The 12,401-nt window shown below is 44.2% G+C and overlaps 1 protein-coding gene across 4 annotated transcripts in view; it reads left to right on the forward strand.

Annotated features, from left to right (window-relative positions):
• LRRC8A (leucine rich repeat containing 8 VRAC subunit A) overlaps positions 1–12,401 on the forward strand; it is a 38,900-nt gene that overhangs the window by 23,646 nt on the left and 2,853 nt on the right. For all 4 annotated transcript variants that reach the window (XR_014560168.1, XM_083722149.1, XM_083722150.1 and 1 more), the window contains one exon: positions 2,880–5,043. Coding sequence is in view for 3 of the 4 variants with exons in the window: in XM_083722149.1 (XP_083578275.1) it covers positions 2,887–5,043 (2,157 nt within the window). In the remaining variant the exon portion in view is untranslated. The remainder of the gene's footprint in view (positions 1–2,879; positions 5,044–12,401) is intronic.

Consider the following 12,401-nt stretch of genomic DNA (forward strand, 5'->3'; position numbering starts at 1 on the left):
GGAGTGCACCTTTGAAGGTGAAGTTGAACTGCTGCATTAGCAGCACTGAAGTGGCCTCCCCTGTGTGCAAGCCTGGGCTGTGTGTATGGAGGTCCTGGGCTGCTCAAAAGACAAGACACTTGGCTTCACTGATTTGGCCCAAAGGAAAGCAGAGCAATGTGTTTGGCACTAGCCTGACTGCAGGATTTGCTGTAAAGATGCGTACAAGGCACCATCCAACTATCTTAGGGATGATCCCTGCCGTCCCCCTGGCTGACTATAATCTTGTGAAGAGGGACAGTTTTGTTTCAATCAATTGTATGCAAACCTGTCCAGGAGCCTTTTTGACTGAAGAGGGGGTTGCAAATATCTCCAAAGATATTAATTTTAAAATAAAGCATTATATTGTAGACAATAGGATAGAATCACAAAATTGAAGAGTTGGAAGGAACCCCAAGGGTCATCTAGGCCAACCTCCTGCAATGCAGGAACAGAGTCTTGACATTTGCTTGGTTGCAGTGTCTCTGTGCGATGCCCACACCAGTTTATCCAGATGTGGCTGTGGGCCCCAGGAAGGCTGGTGACTCCAGAGTGGACTGCTTCTGGTTACCCTCATGTGAACCTTTGTCTCTTGAGTCCCAGCAGAGGAGCCTACTGCCAGGTGGGAGTGGCCACAGCCAGGAAATAATCTTTTGACTCCCATCTCCTTTGCGTTTCCTTCCTCATGCTGAGCTCACGGAAATTAGAAAGAAAACGAACAGTGCTTCTTGCACAGAGGCCCAAGTGATTTTATCCTTAGTGCCTATTCCTTTGCACGCATTTGCATCCACACACACAAAGCCCCCACCACAAAACTTTGTGATTTATACATGTGCACTGCACTCTGTCTTCTGCTTCTGCTTTTCACTGTGGTTTTGCAGATACCAGGTGAAAGTTTTGCATAAAGTTATGAGGCAGGTTATCATATCTCAGTGGCTCTATGCTTGGAACAAAATTGGCTGGTTAATGTATTCCGCAACATTTCTCTGCATTGGGAACAACCGGTTTTCCTGCTTCTTGGAGGAGGACATAAAAAAACCAAAACCACAACCTCTGATTCTTTGGGTTGAATCCCACAAGATTACATCCCACAAGATTACACTTGCAGTAGACCCGTCAGAATGAATGTGCCAAAGTTAATTCCAGCCCCAAATATCTGAAAGACTGCCTCCTTCCTTCAAGACCTCCTGGGTGATGAAATTGGCAAAGAGGGCCTTCTTGGTAGTTCCTCCACCCACAGAGGCTCTGTGGGTGCCACCTTGGCAGAGGGAACTTTCTGCGGTGGCACCTAAGCTATGAAACTCCCTCCCCCCAGAGGTGTGCCTGGGACCTCCTTTATACAACTTCCTCTGTACCCTTGCCTTTTATACCTGTTGTGTCTGTTTTTAGGATCCACCTTGTTTTTATGATTGCAAGTTGTTTTAAATTGTTTTTGATACTATGGTTTAATGTTGTAACCCTCATAGACAATTACAGGATATTTTTAAGGAGGATAACAAAAAAGGCTTCTCATATTCCGTTTCCAACTTCCAAAAGGAAGTGATAGAAGAAAATACAAAATTATTTAAAAAGGAATATAATATTCTTTTGGAGTGGGAGACCAAAGATGATGAAGTAAAATCAATAATGATTAAATGGGCGCAAGATGTAGGACATAATATACAATTTCAGGACTGGATAAAATTGTGGAAAGTAAATTTGAAATTTACAGATTGCATATTACTGAGAGAGAACTATATGAAAATGATGTACAGATGGTATTTATCACCAGTTAAATTGGCAAAAATGTATAAAAATGAAAAGAAAGAGTGTTGGAGATGTGAAACAGAAGGTACGTTTTATCATATGTGGTGGGATTGTAAAAAGGTAAAACCCTACTGGGAAATGATATATAATGAATTGAAGAAAATGTTGAAAATAACTTTTGTAAAAAAAAAACCCAGAAGCCTTTCTGTTAGGTATTTTAGGTCAAGACATACCAAAGGAAATGAGTACTTTATTTATGTATGCCACTACAGCAGCAATAATGTTGACTGCACAAAATTGGAAGACTGGAGAAATACCAACTAAAGAACAATGGCAAGAGAAGTTGATGAACTATGTGGAACTGGCAAAAATGACAGATAGCCTAAGAGAAAAAGACAACAGAGACTTCGAAAAAGATTGGGAACCATTCATATTATATTTGCAGAAACAAAGAAAGTCAATAGACTTGATGGCAGGATTTAAATAAACATTCACATTATTAGCATTAGAAAATGTTTAGAAGATAGTGAAATATGATGGTGCATTTACTGTTACTTTTATGTCTTTAGGCTTGATGTTATGTTATTAATAACTTTCTGTTAAGAGATAACAAAGTGGGTGAAAATAGAAACAAACCAGAAGCGGAAGTTGGGGGAAGCCTTGGAGGGGAGGGAGGGAGGATTATATAGTAAATGTTAAGAATTTAACATGTATGTAATGAATGAAAAAGAAAAATGAATAATAATAATAATAATATGTTGTGACCCGCCCTAGAACCTCACAGTGAAGGCCCCCTCTATACTATATATTTAAAGTGCTAGTTGCTCTAGCCACTTTTGCCTCTACCCCCCCCCCACCTCTGGCATGTGGCCCCCCAAAATTTGATATAAAGGGAATGCTGCCCTTGGACTGAAAAATCTGCCTCTCCATCTCCTTCTTTTGTGCAGTTCCATCGACTGCATGTATCTTTGTTGGAACTAAATGTACGATGATTTCAACCCTATCCTTTTGTTGTAATGTAACCCTTACCATCTCGTAGTCAGTTTGGAAATGTGCTGTTCTTTGTTGGTAACACCCTGCCTCTGTGTTTTTGTGTCCTCTTTCCCCCTTTCCAGGTGAACCATGATTCCGGTCACAGAATTGCGCTACTTTGCCGATACCCAGCCGGCGTACCGCATCCTAAAGCCGTGGTGGGACGTTTTTACAGACTATATCTCCATTGTGATGCTGATGATTGCGGTATTTGGTGGGACGCTGCAAGTCACCCAGGACAAAATGATTTGCTTGCCTTGCAAATGGGTCACCAAAGACGCTTGCAACGATTCTTCCAGGGACTGGCCGACTGCAAGCCTGGACACAAGTTATTTTAACTCCTCTTTAGTGGCAGCCATGGAGCCAGGGCCGACGGGGATCAAATATGAACTTGACAGGCACCAGTACAATTACGTGGATGCTGTGTGCTATGAAAACTGCCTTCATTGGTTTGCCAAGTATTTCCCTTACTTGGTGCTAATGCATACACTGATCTTCCTGGCTTGCAGTAACTTCTGGTTCAAGTTCCCACGGACCAGCTCTAAGCTGGAGCATTTTGTCTCCATCCTACTCAAGTGTTTTGACTCCCCATGGACCACAAGGGCCCTCTCTGAGACAGTGGTGGAGGAGAGTGACCCCAAGCCCACCTTCGGGAAGATGAATGGCTCCATGGACAAGAAGTCTTCCACAGTTAGTGAGGATGTGGAAGCCACGGCCCCGATGCTACAGCGGACAAAATCTCGGATTGAGCAAGGAATTGTGGACCGGACAGAGAACGGCGTCCTGGACAAGAAGGAAGGCGAGCAAGCCAAGGCACTCTTTGAGAAGGTCAAGAAGTTCCGGACACATGTGGAGGAAGGAGACATTGTCTACCGCCTCTACATGAGGCAAACCATCATCAAGGTGATCAAGTTCATCCTCATAATTTGCTACACCGTCTATTATGTCAGCAACATCGCCTTTGATGTGGACTGTAAGGTGGACATTGAGAGCTTGACAGGCTACCGTATGTACCGTTGTGCTCATCCTCTTGCCACCCTCTTCAAAATCCTGGCGTCTTTCTATATCAGCTTGGTGATCTTCTATGGCTTGATCTGCATGTACACCCTCTGGTGGATGCTCAGGCGGTCCCTCAAGAAGTACTCCTTTGAGTCCATCCGGGAGGAGAGCAGCTACAGTGACATCCCTGATGTAAAAAATGACTTTGCCTTCATGCTACACCTCATCGACCAGTATGACCCTCTCTACTCCAAACGCTTTGCTGTCTTCCTCTCCGAAGTGAGTGAAAACAAACTCCGGCAACTGAACCTCAATAATGAATGGACCTTGGAGAAGCTGCGCCAGAGGATCACCAAAAACTCTCAGGAGAAGCTGGAGTTGCACCTCTTCATGCTCAGTGGCATCCCAGACACCGTCTTTGACCTTCTTGAACTGGAGGTCCTGAAGCTAGAGCTCATCCCTGATGTCACCATCCCACCAAGCATCGCTCAGCTCACCAGCCTCAAGGAACTGTGGCTGTACCATACAGCGGCCAAGATAGAGGCCCCAGCCCTCGCCTTCTTGAGGGAGAACTTGAAGTCCTTGCACATCAAGTTCACAGACATCAAAGAGATCCCTCTTTGGATTTACAGCTTGAAGACTCTTGAAGAACTCCACCTGACTGGGAACTTAAGTGCTGAGAACAACCGGTACATTGTAATTGATGGCTTGAGGGAGTTGAAGAGGCTCAAGGTCCTGAGGCTGAAGAGCAACCTGACAAAGCTTCCCCAGGTTGTGACCGATGTCGGGGTGCACCTCCAGAAGCTCTCCATCAACAATGAGGGCACCAAGCTCATCGTCCTCAATAGCCTCAAGAAGATGGTTAACCTAACAGAGCTGGAGCTGATCCGCTGTGACTTGGAGCGCATCCCCCACTCCATCTTCAGCCTCCAGAACCTCCAGGAGATCGACCTCAAGGACAACAACCTCAAAACCGTTGAGGAAATCATTAGCTTCCAGCACTTGCACCGCCTCACTTGCCTTAAGCTCTGGTACAACCACATTGCCTACATCCCCATGCAGATCGGCAACCTCACCAACCTGGAGCGCCTTTACCTGAACCGCAACAAGATTGAGAAGATCCCCACCCAGCTCTTCTACTGCCGGAAGCTTCGGTATTTAGATCTCAGCCACAACCTCTTGACTTCGATACCAGCAGACATCAGGCTGTTGCAAAATCTGCAGAACCTGGCTGTCACAGCCAACAGGGTAAGAGAAGGGGATTGAATGTGGTGCGGGGGGCACAGAAGATATTTGGGCTGGGAGTGGTCTCCCAATATCTTTTGTACAGGGCAGGTGGCAGTGGCAGCGGCAGCCTCCTGGCTTAAGGACAGAGCTGTGTTAGCTACATGGTGTAAGTTTGCTTCTCTAAGCTAGGCTACAACAGGTGGGTTATGGCAGAGTCATTGCTGCCATGTTAGATTCTAGTTAAGATTGACTAGACCAAAGGAACACTGCATGCATGGATTGGGCTAGGGCGCATTCTTCTGATGGTTGTTCTGAACAAGCTGCCAATTAGGGAGGACTGCCTTGAACTTATATAGGGATTTCAAACACACCACACCAAGGGTCAAAAAACTTCAAAACATCTAATTCTACATACATCAAGAAAGGTTACAGGTTATTATGGGACGGAAACATGCATTGCTCCATACTGATATCAACTTCCCAAGTTTCCCAAGCCATTTGGCCTCAACTATCATACTTGACTTCGCCAGTGTGGTGCAGTGGTTAAGAGCGGTAGTCTCCTAATCTGGGGAACCGGGTTCGTGTCTCCGCTCCTCCACATACAGCTGATGGGTGACCTTGGGCCAGTCACACTTCTTTGAAGTCTCTCAGCCCCACTCACCTCACAGAGTGTTTGTTGTGGGGGAGGAAGGGAAAGGAAAATGTTAGCTGCTTTGAGACTCCTTAAAGGGAGTGAAAGGCGGGATATCAAATCCAAACTCCTCCTCTTCTTCTTCTTCTTCTTCTTCTTCTTCTTCTTCTTCTTCTTCTTCTTCTTCTTCTAAAATTTTACTTGTTTGTTTACTTCCTTGCTTTATTAAATTTGTATACTGTTATAAACAAAAATTGCCCTTTTCCAGGAGCCCATATAGAGTCCTTACATAGGTTCCCTATTGGTAGAAGAGAATAACAAAGGCCAACCAGAGAATATTGAGAAGCAAAGCAGCTAGTAAGCTTGATCTTTATTGATCTGTTGTAACAGGGTGCTCTCCTCACCCGCAGGAGAGAGGAGGAACCCCGAAAAATGGTGCGCAAGGCCTTATAAAGACTTTTGAAATTCCCACTCTGTAGATCAAGACCAACCCCAGAAACATCATACATACATCACAGTAGGGGTGTAACCTAAGACAACCCCTCAGATACATCATACCTACATCACAAGAAAAGGCGGTCTAAACAGAAATTTGAATGTTTTTCTCCTGTCTTTGTTTATCTTCTGTCTGGCTTGATTGGATTGCCTGGGTAGCCTGGCCAGTCTTTTGTAATGATAAATACTTAGTTCCTTGGCCATGTCACAGGCTCACACCCTATTCAAATACAGACATACTCTTAAGACAGGATTTGTGAAGGAAAAGACAATGGGGAGGCTTTTCCATTTTCCTTTGACCTTGCAGAGAAAACATTTGGGACAGTTTGGGAATCAAAATGGTTCCAGGTTTGTCTTCCTGTGCTGATCTATGTATGTGCTTGGTTGGTACACTTAAGAACATTTAACATATATCTAAGACCTCAAAATTCCTATCACAATACCACCCTATGACCTGTAGATCTCAGGGCAGTTCACAACATAAAATTCCAGTATAAAAAGCACAAAACACATAATAAAAATAAGAACAGAAACAAACCAATAAGCTCCCCCTTCCACAGCACATTTGAATGGGCATCTAATGACAATCAGCCAAAGAGGTTAAAGAACCCTTTTTGTCTGGTGCCTAAATGAAGGCGCCAGCAAACCTCCCTGGGGAGGAGAGCAACTACAGAAAAGGCCCATTCTTGTAGTGCCACTCTCCAGACCTCTCCAGGAGCTTCAAGGAGATGCTGATTTTACACCCTAGTGTTAACATTAAGAAAACATCCTGGCTGGCCATTTGTGCCACTTTTAGGATCAGAAAAGATTACATGTTTATATCTTGGAAAGGAAAGCATGAGGGTTGCAAAATGCAGGCCCACAGGAATTATTCATTTGACGCATTCTGTCTAAAACTTAAATGCAATTAACATTGAAACAAAAGCAAAATCTGTCTCTAATGTCTAATCAAATTTCTACATCAACATCAATGGACAGGGCACATTTTTTGGTCCTGTCTCCTCTGTCATCTTCTGCACCATCACCCCAACCATGTCAACATGAAACTTTCCTGACTGAATCGGCTCTTGACGGTTTGATTTCTTCCGTAATTGTTGCAGTAGCAAAGACCTGTTTTTGTTCTTTTGATTGACTGTTCTGCACACAGGCACTGTGTACCCTTTGGGTGTGGACTTGCTTGTGGAGCTTAAAATACAAAGCGGAGAAATGCTACTTACAGGGGGAGTGCAACATGACCATTCATTCTTGGAGTATTTGCCTAGCACTGAGCCTTTATTATCAGTATTTGCCCAGCACTCAGCCATTGTTTTCGCAGTATTTGCCTATCACTGCAGAAGCCAAATGCTGTGCTTTGATGAATCTACTGGGCCCCGGCTTACCCTAAATAGTGTATGATTTATCAGAGCAGCTCTGCTGCTAGGCTACTGTGCTTCTTTTTCCCAAAAGGCACACAGGATGTTTCCTTATATTGACTCAGACCACTGGTTCAGCTAATGATTGGAGGATGGATGGCGTTTAACTGATTGGGGTTGAATCATAACAAGGCAGATGTACTGTTTTGGGGGGACATGGGCTGGCCGGCCGTGGGGGACTCCTTGGTCCTGAATGGAGTAACTGTGCCCCTGAAGGACCAGGTGCGGGAGTCATTTTGTCACAGCTGCCCATAGAGGCACAGCTCCATCTGGTACGCCCACTGAGACCCTACCTGCCCGCGAACTGTCTTGCCAGAGTGGTGCATGCCCTGGTTATCTCCCGCTTGGACTACTGCAATGCACTCTTGTGGTCACTACCTTTGAAGGTGACCCAGAAACTATACCAATTCTAGAATGTGGCTTCCAGTATGTTTCTGAGCGCAATTCAAAGTGTTGGTGCTTTGGCCTTGGCCCAGCATACCTGAAGGACTGCCCCCACTCTCACTGCTCAAACTAGACACTGAGGGCCTTATCAGCAGTGGCGCCCTCCCATCAGATGTCAAGGAGATTACACAACTTTTAGGAAGCCCTATATCAGGAAGTGTTATATGTTTGATGTTTTACTATGTTTTTAGATGTATTGTAAGCGGCTCAGAGTGGCTGGGGAAACCCAGCCAGATGGGCAAGGTATTATTATTATTACTACTACTACTACTGCTACCGTATTGTCTATACTGTCATGTAGAAGCTCTCTAAGCTTTTCAGAAAAGGGTGGTGTTGTTTTCACCAGCCCTACCTGGAGATGCTTTGGGGGATTGAACCTGAGACTTCTGCATGCAAAGCAGATGCTCTACTACTGAGTTACAACGCTACCCTTAAATATTAAGCATGACCCTTTCCCTAAAAAAAAATAAGTAAAATTCTAGTGCTCGTAGTTCTGAATATAAAGGGCTGAATTAAATAGGAATGCCAGAAGTTGCCTGAGTCACATCCTTGGTCCATCTAGCTCAGTATTGGCAATAGTGATCGGTAGCAGCTCTTCAGGGTTTCAGGCAGGGAACCTTCCCAGCCTTACCTAGACATGCCTTTGGGGATTGAACCTGGGACCATTCTACGTGCAAAACAGGTGTTCTGCCACAGAGCTACAGCACAAGAAGACAGATTCCCTGCTCCAAGGATCTCTCACTGCATCTCTTAAGGGACAGAGAACCAACCCAACCTTTCCACCACTTGGTAACACTTAGCAATTTGGCTTCCCTTAATGCTGCACATACCATTTGGTGGCAGACAGTTTCCAGTTTCAGTAATGTGTAAAGGTCTGCCGCATTTCTTCTTTTGCATCTTTGCCTTGCAAGGGATCTAGGCGTTCCGAGACGGATCCCAATAACTGCTGGGCTTTTTCCTTTCGTTCTATTTTCAGAGTTGGAGAGCATCAATTACTCCTTTCATTCCAGTATACTTTTGGTGCAACCTGAGAGCTTTCTGCACTTGGCATAAACTCACTTATTTAGTCTGCAAAGAGCTTCCTGAATCACTAAATTAAGACTTCCATCATGCAGGCAGGACTGTTACCATCTGCAACCTTTTTTCTTTCTCTTCCTCCCCAAGCTGCTCTTTTTTTTCTAATTTTTTTAAGCATCCACTCTCTGAAGACAAAGCCAGCTTGCTGGTGGGTTTTTTGTTCTGTTCTGTTTTGTTTCTGCATATAGTAGGTTTGAACAAAGGCATTGGTATTACTGCTATGTTGAGCCCCCTCCTCACCAAAGGGGTCAACATGGCTGGCTGCATGCTTAATCAAGCATTGATTTCTTTCCCTTCCTTGCCTCCCAAACCTTGGCTCTGAAGGTTGCCTTGAAGAGAAATATGGTTGGCCACTTTGAGAACAGGATGTTGGACGAGATGGACCATTGGCCTGATCCACCTGGCTCTTCTTATGTTCTTAGTCTGTTGTACTAGTGTAGAAGGAAGTCTAGAAGCAGTTCGCTTGCCCACCTCTCTTTAAGCTGTCTCCTCACTAAGGCCTCATCTGCACTATACATTTAAAGTGGTATGCTGCCAGGGGATGCTGCCAGGGACTGGACCTAGGAGCTTTTGCCTGAAAAGCAAGTGCTCTACTACAAATGCCTTTTCCCTAAAAAGTCCTCATAACTTCATAACTAGGACCTTCTACATGCAAAGCAAATGGTCTACCATTGAGCTCCTTCCTTCTCCTTAATAGCACAAAAACCAATGTTTCAATGTATGCCGTTGATTCCCTCCCGTGAACTACTGACAGTCTGGAAACATCCCTCATCCTCAGTAGCTAGCTTATAAGAAGCCAAGAAGCAGGGCTGGGTCCCATCACCTGTTTTGGCTTCTTGGTTTTTGTTTTCTTGGAAATAATGTGTTGATCTCATTAGCTCTATGACAACAAAGGATGCAAGTTGGAGAGCCATGGCTACGGTGGATAAATTAACAAGTTCCCCTGCTTCTCCACCCTGAACAAGATGCTTCCTGTTTTCTAGTGTGGTTTTGTTTTCTTAGGAACACTGTTTATTAATAGAGAGTGATTTCTCTAGGGCAGATCTTAGTTAGCCACAGCAGTGTCATGGCAGGATCTCCCAGAAGATATTTCTGTGGTCCAAGAGTTAAAGAACTGTTTGAACCAAGAGCATATTTGCCTGCAGAGGAAGATTTGCTTGGCTGAACATCAGAGTTTTTCTGGATCAGTACAGCTGCCCCCTCCTCTCCCCCATGACTAACCAGATCTCAAGTGAATTTCAGACCTTCGTTTTCAGCAGTCATCGTTTTCATGCATTATAACTGCTCCATTGCTGTTTTATAATGGTTACTCGAAGCATCCGAGCAAAAATTCACTTAACGCCCTGCGTAATGTGGGATCTGGTGAAATCTCTGCAGTTGTGGCAAAGTCATTCACACTTAATTTTTTTAAAAAAATAAAACCTATACATTGCTTGATTGTAAAGAAACCTCAAAGCAGTTTACAAAAAAAAATAAAACAATAAAATTGTTGGTTAAAAAAAACAACCACCAAAATTTGTTAACACCTTCAATAAATTAAAATCAGCAATAAACTAAAAATGGGTAAATCATGCAACAGCATTCTTGCTACCTGGGTATGTTTTGTTTATGGGAATGTAAGAATGCCAACCATCCAATTGCAGGATATTGCTTCATAAGCTGTAAATGCTTACCCTAAAAACATGCCGGTTTTTGGATAGAATGAACTATGGCCATTGATAGTAGTTTTAATCACAATAAAGTCAACTTTTGCCAGTGTCAGTCTAATGGCTAAGCTGGCATTTTGCCAACGGGGAGGTCACTGTGGGGACTGACTGGCAGGAGATGGAACCTCAGATCATTACTGATGCATAGGGCAAAGGTATTATGTATTCAGCGCCTGCCCATCAGAGAGAAGCTGTCCTAGTCACTCAGAACAACTGCTTGCATGGTCACCTTCTGACGAACTGCCAGGTCTGCCTCCAGAAAGTGGTAACTGAATGTTGGAGCATAAGGCTCAGGCCTTTCTGAAGTCCAGTTGCAAGTCACAATGCAGCATCACAATATGCCCAACAAAACTAAAAGCTGTACCGAGTTTATTCATTATACAAGCTAAGGATTAAAAGCACCCATTATTCGGGGTTTTCTTATAAATCCCATGACTGCTTGTGCAGGCTTTGCAACCCCTGGTTTGGGAAATGCTTCTGCAGAAGCATGGCAATTCTGCCACTGCGGTGTACCTTCTCATAGCCCTACAGCACACCAGGATAAACTGAAACAACTCACATATTGGGAGCATAGCAACAGAGTGTTAGGAGACATCTGTACCAACCAAGTGTCTGCCACTAGATTATGGGCTCTAAAGTGTCTTGCGCCTTCCTGATATTTACTTTTTCATCACATTTATATCTCACATTTCCTTCTCTCGGGATCTCAAGGTGGCAAGCATAGTTCTTCCCATTTTATCTTCCCAACAACCCTGTGAGCTAGTCCAGGGAAAGCATTGGAAACCCCACCGCAAAAAAAAATTCCCATGGGTTCAGTTTGGATGGCCAAAATAATCCAGGCCCCCAAACAGGACATCTTTATTAAGAGCATTGCTATGTGTTGCGACCCATAGAACCAGTTGTAGAGTTGGAAGGGATCCCAAGGGGTCATCTAGTCTAACCCCCTGCAGTGCAGGAATGTTTTGCCCAAATATTTCAAACAGCAGTATTTACACACTTATTCAAGCAGAGACTAAGCCAATGGGCAGTTATGTCCATATATGGCGATCTTCCATATATGGCAAAGGGGTTGTTAGGTCCATATTTCTTCTGCTGGCTTATACTGGTTTAATCATGATTCATAGCAATTTCCTTTTCCTTCTTTCCTTCCTGCTTCCTCCACAGCTATAGCAATAGCTCTAGTATACATGCCGTTCCACCCTTCTCTTAGGGTTGTCTTGCAAACACAGTCTTTACATTCCAAATGTCAATCGCTCAGCCCTTCTCCCAATTACAGTACAGTGGTACCTCTGGATACGAACGGGATCCATTCTGGATCCCTATTCGCATCCTGAAGTGAACGCAACCCGCGATTCGCCGCTTCCACGCATGCATGTGACATCATTTTGACTGTCTGCGCGAGCGGTGAAACCTGGAAGTAACGCACTCCGTTACTTCTGGGTTGCTGCGGAACGCAACCTGAAAGCTCTCAACGTGAAGCATATTTAACCCGAGGTATGACTGTAGTTGTAAACGGATTTAGGCATTTATTTTGTTTGTTTGTTTATTAGATTTTATATAACGCCCTTCATCATAAGATCTCAGGGCGGAATGCTTTATATAAATTGATAACAA

This window comes from Podarcis gaigeae (assembly GCF_964106915.1).
Source record: "Podarcis gaigeae genome assembly, chromosome: Z".
NCBI lineage: Eukaryota > Metazoa > Chordata > Lepidosauria > Squamata > Lacertidae > Podarcis > Podarcis gaigeae.